At 45.4% G+C, this 10,212-nt stretch overlaps 1 protein-coding gene across 1 annotated transcript in view; it reads left to right on the forward strand.

Moving 5' to 3' along the window:
- Positions 1–2,525: 2,525 nt before the first annotated feature.
- Positions 2,526–10,212, forward strand: part of SLC8B1 (solute carrier family 8 (sodium/lithium/calcium exchanger), member B1) — a gene marked incomplete at its 5' end in the record, with an annotated part of 16,718 nt that continues 9,031 nt past the window's right edge. The window contains 6 exons of the mRNA XM_015425288.1: positions 2,526–2,582; positions 5,250–5,356; positions 7,139–7,306; positions 8,144–8,251; positions 8,633–8,689; positions 9,239–9,369. Coding sequence (XP_015280774.1) covers positions 2,526–2,582; positions 5,250–5,356; positions 7,139–7,306; positions 8,144–8,251; positions 8,633–8,689; positions 9,239–9,369 — 628 coding nt within the window. The remainder of the gene's footprint in view (positions 2,583–5,249; positions 5,357–7,138; positions 7,307–8,143; positions 8,252–8,632; positions 8,690–9,238; positions 9,370–10,212) is intronic.

Here is a 10,212-nt window from a genome sequence, read left to right on the forward strand (position 1 = left end):
CTTTATAAGTTTTTCGTCTGTGTATAGCCATATTTTATCAGTCTACTGATTTTTCATAAAAGCTGTAATTTTTATCCTTCTTATACTTTGATTCCAATTGCAGTCTGTCCCACCATGTCAAATCAGTATTTTGTTTTTGTAGTGTGTCTAATGATTTCAAATTATTTTTGCTATTTAGTAAGTCTTCATATCTCCACAGTGTATGTTTAGTATATACTGTCTGTTTTATAAATGCTTCCAAAGGCGAAACCCACTTATGGGTTTTCATGTAATAGCGTTGTTTTATTTCTTCCCATATTTTTATGCGTGACCCTCTAATCCAATATGCTTAAAGTTCCCCCTATCTTTACCATACCAAACGTATGCATGCCATCCCATTAACAAGTCATGCCCTTCTAATTTTAGGGTTCTTACGTTATCCAATATTATCCAATCTTTTGTCCAAACCAAATATGTTGCTTTGTAGTATAGGGCCCAATCTGTAAGCGCAAAACCACCTCTTTCCTTCCTATCTTGCATTGCCTTCAGCTTTATTCTAGCTCTTTTAGATTGCCAAATAAATTGGCTTATTACTTTATCTAAATCTTTAAAATATTGCTGGTTTCTCAGAATTGGGAGTGTTTGAAAGAGGAATATAAGACGTGGGAGAATATTCATTTTAACTGTTGCTATTCTGCTCATTAAAGATATTTGCATCCCCTTCCATTTCTCCAAATCCTTCTTGATTTCTGAGTTTCTTATAATTATCCTCAAATAATGATCTGTTAGATAATAGTGATTCCTAGGTATTTAACTTTCTTGCAAACCTCAATGCCCGAAATTTCATGTAGTTGTTGTGTTTGGTCTTTAGTGCAATTTTTAAAGAGGAATTTTGTCTTTTTAAAGTTGATTTTAAAGCCAGCTGCCTGCCCAAATTGTAATAAGGTAGCTAAAAGTTGTTTTGAGGAGGTCAAAGGTTCTTCTAAAATAAAAACCAGGTCGTCTGCAAAAGCTTGCAGTTTAAATTCTTCCCTTTCCCTTTAAGACCTTTAATTAATCTATCTTCTCTCACCATGTCATTGGAGATTTGATTGGCTGTGCAGATTTTTAAAAAATGTTGCTTTGGCAGCAACTGCCACCACAGCCCAAGAATCTTCACGGTGTGACTGAAGGTAAACTAGCACACCAGCAATTTGTGACTGGGGCACATTTTCTGTGTATGCAAGGAGGGTTTTCTCCTTTTTAATATGGGGAAGATTTAAACATGCAGTTTGTCTGTTGTGAGTCTACTCCTGGTGTTATAATGGTGTATGCAAAGAGGCCAGTGCACATGGTAAGTATATTTAAATGCTTGATCCACAGTCAGTAACCTGAATAAATCCAGCTTGATTCAGTGGCATGGATTCAATTGCATTACCAATATTTAGAGGCACTTAAGTTTTCTTAAGAATGGGTGGTGACTTCTGCTGATTTTTCCCTCCCTCCCACTACAGACCCCTATTATGCTGTTCCTTAGGGTCTGCTGATCCCCCCCATTCAAAATCTTAGGGGGTTCAGCATGATGCAGAGGGAGGGAGGAACTGGAAGAAGCCCCACTCCCTGTTAAGAAAACATAAGGACACAAGTTTTCTTACCTGTGTGGTTGGATATGGGCTTACATCCCTAAAGATCAACTCATTTTCCCTTGGCCATCTCTGCTTATGCTCTTAAAGGGTAGGATCACAGCTTTCTGGATCAGACCAAAAGTCCATGTGGACAGTTTCCATCAGAAGCCAGCCAGATGCCTCACAGGAAGGGCAGGGTCAGAATGGCCATCTTCTCATATAACCAAAATGATCCAATGAAGACTGGCGCAGGCTCAGAATGGCGTCCACTGCATTGTGTTGGATAGAGTATGTGAACTCGTAACTTATATGAAACTGCCTTACACCATGTCAGTCCATTGGTCCATCTGTTTGTTCTCACTGGCAGCAGCTCTCTAAGAGCTTTCCAAGCACACAAGGTGCTTTTAAACTGGAGATACCGGAGATTGAACCTGGGACCTGCTACCACTGACTGGTGGCACCTCTCTGAGTCATGGAGTTTGAGATACCATAGGCCAAGGGGAAAGGGCTGTAGGAAATTGGCCCAAAGGACATCGTGCAGCTTTAGGTCCCACCCTGGGGATGCACCCCTGGGTGAATACCTTTATTTACTCCCATAGAGGCATGCATGCCTCTGGGAAGAGAAGAAGTTCCACATTTGTGGACACAGATTCCCTGATCAAGGTGCACACTCATGCACTGCACCTCACCCCTTAAAGTCCTGCAAAGTACTTGGCTTTCCCCCACATGCAATCCAGCCTGTCATAGTACCGGGCATTTTGTTTTTATGTAACAACCAGCTCCCATTGTTTGCTTTGTCATGCTCAAGCAGAATCACACTAATAAAGTAAATTGAAATTGGGGAGAGGATTTCAGGAAAGAAGGGGGATTGAATTGGCTTTGAGAGGTGTGGGGCGGGGGAAAGACAAGGCATTGAAAACTTGCTCTGCTTTCTTTCTACAGCTTCTGCCCCAATCTGTCTGCAATCTCCACCAAGCTGAAGCTGGCCCACAATGTAGCAGTATCCTTTTATAAACTCGTTTACTGCGTGGTCTCGGCAGTGTAGGTTTGGAATGGGTGTGGGCAGGGTTCAGCATGATGCAGAGGGAGGGAGGAACTGGAAGAAGCCCCACTCCCTGTTAAGAAAACATAAGGACACAAGTTTTCTTACCTGTGTGGTTGGATATGGGCTTACATCCCTAAAGATCAACTCATTTTCCCTTGGCCATTTCTGCTTATGCGCTTAAAGGGTAGGATCACAGCTTTCTGGATCAGACCAAAAGTCCATGTGGACAGTTTCCATCAGAAGCCAGCCAGATGCCTCACAGGAAGGGCAGGGTCAGAATGGCCATCTTCTCATATAACCAAAATGACCCAACGAAGACTGGCGCAGGCTCAGAATGGTGTCCATTGCATTGTGTTGGATAGAGTATGTGAACTTGTAACTTATATGAAACTGCCTTACACCATGTCAGTCCATTGGTCCATCTGTTTGTTCTCACTGGCAGCAGCTCTCTAAGAGCTTTCCAAGCACACAAGGTGCTTTTAAACTGGAGATACCGGAGATTGAACCTGGGACCTGCTACCACTGACTGGTGGCACCTCTCTGAGTCATGGAGTTTGAGATACCATAGGCCAGGGGGAAAGGGCTGTAAGAAATTGGCCCAAAGGACATTGTGCAGCTTTAGGTCCCACCCTAGGGATGCACCCCTGGGTGTATACCTTTATTTACTCCCATAGAGGCATGCATGCCTCTGGGAAAAGAAGAAGTTCCACCTTTGTGGACACAGATTCCCTGATCAAGGTGCACACTCAGGCATTGCACCTCACCCCTTAAAGTCCTGCAAAGTACTTGGCTTTCCTCCACATGCAACCCAGCCTGTCATAGTACCGGGCATTTTGTTTTTATGTAACAACCAGCTCCCATTGTTTGCTTTGTCATGCTCAAGCAGGATCACACTAATAAAGTAAATTGAAATTGGGGAGAGGATTTCAGGAAAGAAGGGGGATTGAATTGGCTTTGAGAGGTGTGGGGCGGGGGAAAGACAAGGCATTGAAAACTTGCTCTGCTTTCTTTCTACAGCTTCTGCCCCAATCTGTCTGCAATCTCCACCAAGCTGAAGCTGGCCCACAATGTAGCAGTATCCTTTTATAAACTCGTTTACTGCTTGGTCCCGGCACTGTAGGTTTGGAATGGGTGTGGGGGTCCGTTAGTCTCTAGTGCCTTTTCCTGGAGGTGACCGAAATTTAAAAGTGCTGGGTGAAGTCTCGACGGTGCCTCCTTTGTTGAGGACCAGCAATCCTGTATGCAGGTGCGTTGGCATAGGGGTGGTGGCTTTGGGGCTGTGCTTGTAAATAAGAAGCCCACCTGGAAGCATAAGGCTGTGGTTGATGCCAGGTGGACCACCCTGAGTGGTGGGATAGTCAGCAGATGGCTGCTTGATGGCCATAGTTGGCGCACAGGAGCATATGGGAGGAGACAGTCCTTCAGCCTTTAACTTGAGGTGCTAGATGCCAAAATGAAAATCCACATATTAACGTACACCTGGCAGCTGATTTTCAAAAGCAGAGCTGTATTCTGAATGGAGCTCGCAATGTTCCCTCTAAGTTGTGGAGTCTTGTGAGCAAAAATGCTGCTTTGTGAGCTCCTGGCATTAAAGTTGTGAGCGAGCAATTTGGCTGCTGCATAAATTAGTTTGCTCTGGAGCCCTCCTTCCTGAGCGAAGGCAAAAATGTGTGAGCCGGAGGCTAAAAAACTGTGAGCTGGCTCACACTAACTCAGCTTAGAGGGAACACTGGCCACAGCTTTCACTCCAGCCATTCCTGCATGAGCTAATGGTCTGTCCCACTGTGAGCTACAGCAGAAGGGGGGAGACTCAGACAAATCTAAGTGGCTGTCATGAACACATGATTTATCACATCAATCTGCAGTACGTGTGTAGGCCTGTCCCTGCTTTGTATTGGGCCCAATTCATGTTCTCAAAGACATTCTCTTTTATGATGTGTTTCCAGTGTTCTGGGACTGAATGCTTGTTCTGAGGCTGGCCCCTAACTCATATAAAATTCTGGGACTTCTCATGATCTGCATCTAAAAACGGAATTTTAAAAACTCTGCGTTAAAAAAAGATACAGATCTGGTGCCAAGGAAAGCTAATCTCTGCAATCTAAATCAATCAATCATATACATGTGTTGAATAATTTATTTTGCTTTCGATAGCTATGGGCAGGAGAATGAAGCGGATGCATAATAGAGGCCTTTTCTCCCTGTCTTGCCCCCTTGCTGGATTCTGAGCTTCCCCCTCGCCTGCGTGTTTTCAAGACACATCTTTGGCCAAAAGGGAATATCAATGTATATGAAATGAAGGTTCTGGGTGGCTAAATTCTGCACCAGACCCTGGCTACACACTTGTGTGCTGTGATCTATGGATCGTAAAGATGTAGGTGTACGAGAGGACTTAGAGAAGGCACAATAGGGACACTTTTGCAGAGTGTTGTGAAGAGATTCTGAAAGGCAGGTGGTGGACGGTAGCACAAAAGAGGCTTCCTGTTCTCATATTCTGTAGCATGGATAGCTGCTCTCAATGGTTCAGGCTTCGCAATCATCTTAAGCCTGGTTGCATGTAAGTCTCCCCTGGTGGACCCCTGAGGGACAAGCTGTGGTGTGGTCTTCCTTAGCACTTCCCTCCATGGTGTCACCTTTCTTGCCTTTGGGAATGGCGCACCAGATGTCTTCAGCGCTGTGGTGGCATTCTCCGACCCACGGACAGCTGGCCTAGCCATTGGAGCCCTCTTTGGTATGGACAGCCAACCTGCTATGACTTCTGTTTGTTTGTCTTATCTGTGTTCTCTGCTCTGCCCTTCCTCCAAGGAGTTCAAGGCGGTGTACGTGGTTCATTTTATCCTCAGAACAACCCTGTGACCTAAGCGGAGGGAGATTGACAGGGCCAAGGCTCCTGCTGGAGTGGGGATTTGAATATGGCTGTTCTCGGTCCTGGCCCAGCACTCTTAACCACACTGGTTCTGTTAGCACCATCCCGCCTTCTGCTGCCTGCTTGGGTGGCAGTCTGTTCCATCAGCCTCTTCTAGGAAAATTGCTGGGTTGCTTTCTTCTTGTGTCAGGGAGACCTATCTGCACCATACCTCTTTCTCCCTGGTCTCCTGCATCCTCCAAGTAGCTGAGTCCCTCCTTTTCCTGTCAGTTTTCTTGTACGTGTCCAAGTTAAAGTTTAAGCCATGAGTTAGGACTTCTCTCTCAACCTTCATTTAAGGAAGAGGGAAACCTTGTGAGTTGACTCCCTTTATATGTTCTGCTTAGGTGTATACCTGATACATAATATGAGAATGTGACAATCATGTGTTGTCCAGGGTAAGTGTCGGGCAGTTTGGGTTGGCTGTGTCTCTCTGAGTGTGCATTCTGTAAAGTGCTATTTTACAAGACCCCTTACCTGTTAGCTTGCCCACCAGCAGAGACTTTCAGAACAGGTTCTTCTCTGTGTACCCTTACCCTGAGAGGTATGTTGGGTGGTTACCAAAGGCAGGACCTTTTCTGCAGTGGCACTTCCCCCCACAGCTTACTTACTGGGCATCTATTCTGTTTCAGGTCTCAAGTGAAAACTTTTCTGTAGACTTTTGATTTCTTTTAAGTGTTGTGTTGTCTGTGTGTATTCTTTTGTGTGTTTTGGGGTAGGCTTACTGTTGATATGCCATTGGTTATGAATCATTGTTTTAAGGAGATTTTAATACTTTTTAACTTTAACTTTAGAATTGGCTATTTTATTTTGAAAGACGATTTAGAAGCTACACAAAGTTCATGTGGGATATAAGAACCAACATGGCGGACAGACGAGGGCTTGAGAAACCCGAGTTCAAGTCTCCACTCAGCCATGATGCTCCTTGGGAGTTGTTGGGACAATCTCTTCTTCTCCCTCTCCCTCACAAGGTTGTTGGGGGACAGACATATATGCCGTCCTGAACCCCTTACATGAAGGGGGGGGGAGTAAGATAAAGAGAGATGGGTAATTTTTTTTACAAATTTGTATATATAATGAAGAAGGAAGAGAAGAGATTGGATTTATACCCCGCCCTTCACTACCTGAAGGAGTCTCAGAGCGGCTTACAAACTCCTTTCCCTTCCCCTCCCCACAACAGACACCCCCTGTGAGGTAGGCGGGGCTGAGAGAGCTCTGGCAGAAACTGCTCTTTTTTTTCAAGAACAGCTCTTATCAGAACTACGGCTTGCCCAAGGTCATCCAGCCGGGTGCGAGTGGAAGAGTGGGGGAATCAAACCCGGTTCTCCCAGATTAGAGTCTGTGCACTTAACCACTACACCAAACTGGCTCTGAACAAAACCTGGTCTTCCCATGCCATGTAATGAGTGAAGTGACTTTTTATGTAGGTCTGGTTCACACTTCTCCCCTGTCTATTGTACTGCCTGACTGCACACTTTTTACCACATTTCTTGCTGGTGGGATGGAGGGAAGGTGAGAGATGGTTGTTTTTGAGTTTAACTGTTTAATTTTTGAGTTTAACTGTTTAATTTTTGAGTTTAACTGTTTCTTCTCTCCCCTACCCCCCAGGTGCTGGGATCTTTGTCACCACCATAGTGGCTGGAGGTATAGCCATAGTGAGACCTTTCACCACAGCCTCCAGGCCATTTCTCAGGGATGCCATCTTCTATATGGTGGCTGTGTTTTTGACGTTCGTGGCTCTCTACTTTGAGAAGGTCACCCTGGCAGAAGCCCTGAGTAAGTAACCTAAGAAAAGCTCTGCTGGCTCCCATCTTGTCCAGCATTCTGCCAACAGCAGCCATTCAGAAGCCCCCTGGAAGTGCAAAAGCCAAACATAAAAGCCTTGGCTGATACTCAGAGATATACTGCTTCTGTACATGGAGGTTTCATTTAGCTGTTATGGGTAATAGTTGTTGCTAGACATATTCAGGAATCTTTTTAAACATAGATATGAGCCAAGGAACAAGAGGTTGTGGAAAAACTAGGACCACTTGGGACAGTACTTAACAGAATTACGTGTTATAACAGTTCCTGGATTGTGACACTTCAGGCAATTGGTGGAGGAACAGGATGTTTAAATATTCCCACATATTTAAACAAGAAACACCTCCTAGCGCATATAAAACCAGGATGTTGAGAAGGATCTCCCCCTCCACACCCTCTCACTCCCAGCAGGAAGGCAGCTTTAGATGCAGAAATCCATAAAGCACTGAACGAATTTGAATTAAAAAAGAAACCAGCTAACAGGATACATGTTTTTTTCCTATTAGCTTCTCCCCTTTAAATCTGGTGAAAGTGCATGAGTGGCTGACATTAGCTCATCCCTTTTTAGCATGGGCGCAGGAGATGAATATGAAACTGTTTGCCCTCTCTGCTTGAAAACGTCTGGGGACATGCGTCCCTACAAGCAAAGAAAGCAGAAAAAATTATTCAAAATAAGCAGTTTAAGAAGTTTCCTTGGAGACTGGAGTTTGCATGTGAGCTAGGGACAAAGAGAGGTGGTGGCTCTGATGGTGGGTGAAAAGGGAGGCATGTTCTGTAGTGAAATAATCTCTCTCTTCCTCACTCTGGCAGGTTACATTGGGCTCTACATCTTCTACGTCTTGACAGTAGTGGTCAGTACGTGGCTGCACAAAAGGCAGCGCAGGGAGAACCTGGCCTCTTCTGCTCCTACGGAACCAGGTGAGGATGCAAGCAGTATGCATCTCAGATATGTTCATCTGTTCATGCTCCCCTCAGATTCTTCCTAGTGAATGAAGTGGCTGGATTTGAAGAGGTAGAACAGCTGGACCAGTTCAGACTACACAGTACCCCCCCCCCCCCTCCCCCAGTATTAAAAGCTCCCTACAAATAGAAAACCCGCACAGCAAACCAAGAGAGGAAGTAGAGCCTTTCCTTCCTGTTAAGCTTGTTTTCTACTTGGATGGAGTTACTTTAAATTTAAATGTGAAGGATCACAGAAAGCTGGACTCCACCGTCTGCACCCCGAAGGGGAGCAGTCCACTCTTCTACCTCCTCCTCCTGCTTGTCTGTAACAGGGTTTTACTCTTTATCTTTCTGCAGAGCTTCCAAGAGACTCTGAAGATGGGGACTCCTCAAGCTTCAGTGGAGGAGACTACAGTAAGACCACAGTTCTTTGCAAATCCCCAAATGGCTTCTCCAAAGGAACTGTGCAAGAGCATCTCCAGTGCTTATTATTCAAGTTCAGAGGGGCTTTTGTACTGCTGACCTTTACAAAAGCGCAGGCATTTCGTAACACAGTAATTTAGCAGTCAAAAGTTAAAACCAAAAGACAGACAAATAGAATCACTGTTGCTAAGATAGAAACTAAATGGGATAAAATGACAACTTAATGCTGAACCTAAAAGATTAATGGCATAGTAAAACACAACGATCAATATGGCAATAGCTAAAGTACAAGTGAGAGAAATCTGGGAAGGGGAGGATTTGGAAATCTCACCCACTGTTCAGACTCTCCAAAGCATACTGGTGGGAAAAGCAGCAACATGCAGATTAAGTTACGGGTTGATTAAGAGGCAGGTGATACGTTTTCTAGTCCTGCAAATTTTTCCTTGCTGGTAGACTTCAGACTAGATTAGGCACCCCTTATCCTTTCTGCTTGCCTGGAGGATCCAGGAAGCTCAGGCGGATCTACGTTCTTCCTCTCAGGGGAAGAATACCAGCCCTTGCTGCCCTTGGAGGAGAGCACGCTCCAGATCCTGACGCATTCCATGAACCCCCTGGATTACAGGAAGTGGAGGAGGAAACCCTGCTACTGGCGTGTCCTCAAGGTCTTCAAGGTAATGACTTTTGCAGCCCTTGACCCCCTGCCCTGTACCAGTGTGCTGATCTGCCCTACAGATTGCTAAGCTGCTGGATCCTTGCATGTCCTATAAACCTACCATGATCTGGCTGGCAGAGCTACAATAATACTGAGCATTTATTTAGAAATCCCCCCCCCCCGTTATTTGGATTTAATTCTTTCAAACGTGAATCAGCTTTGGTCCGGTCATCCTCACCAAGCCTAACCTGCCTCACAGGATGGTTATAAGAATATAGTGGAGAAGGGGGGAGAACCACAGTTGCCACCTGAGCTCCTTGGAGGAAGGGCAGGATAAGAAATGCATCAAGGTCGCTTACTAAATTCTTTGTGTAGGCGAAATCTGAAAAACAGGGTTGCTTACCTGTAACTGATGATCTTCGAGTGGTCATCTGTGCATTCACACCTGTGGGATATAGTGTGCCTGCACCAACCTCGATTGGTTCCTCTTGAAAGCGAAAGGGATTTTTGCGCCCGCTCCCCAGTTACGCACCAGCCCCACTGCGCATGACCAAGGGAGGGGCACGACAATCCCGCCAGTTCCTTCTGACTGCTGCCATCAGTCTCAGAGTAGTAAAAAGGAAAGGACTGAAAGCAGAGGGGAAGGAGAGCGGGTGGTGGGAATGCACAGATGACCACTTGAAGATCATCCGTTACAGGTAAGCAACCTGTTTATCTTCTTCGAAGCGGAGAAGATCCTACCAGCGCAGCCGTCAGAAGAGAACTGGTGGGGTTGTCGTGCCCCTCCCTTGGTCATGCGCAGTGGGGCCGGCGTGTGATTGGGGAGTGGGCGCAAAAATCCCTTTCGCTTTCAAGAGGAACC

This window comes from Gekko japonicus, unplaced genomic scaffold (genome assembly GCF_001447785.1).
Source record: "Gekko japonicus isolate JY-2015 unplaced genomic scaffold, Gekko_japonicus_V1.1 scaffold135, whole genome shotgun sequence".
Taxonomy (NCBI): domain Eukaryota; kingdom Metazoa; phylum Chordata; class Lepidosauria; order Squamata; family Gekkonidae; genus Gekko; species Gekko japonicus.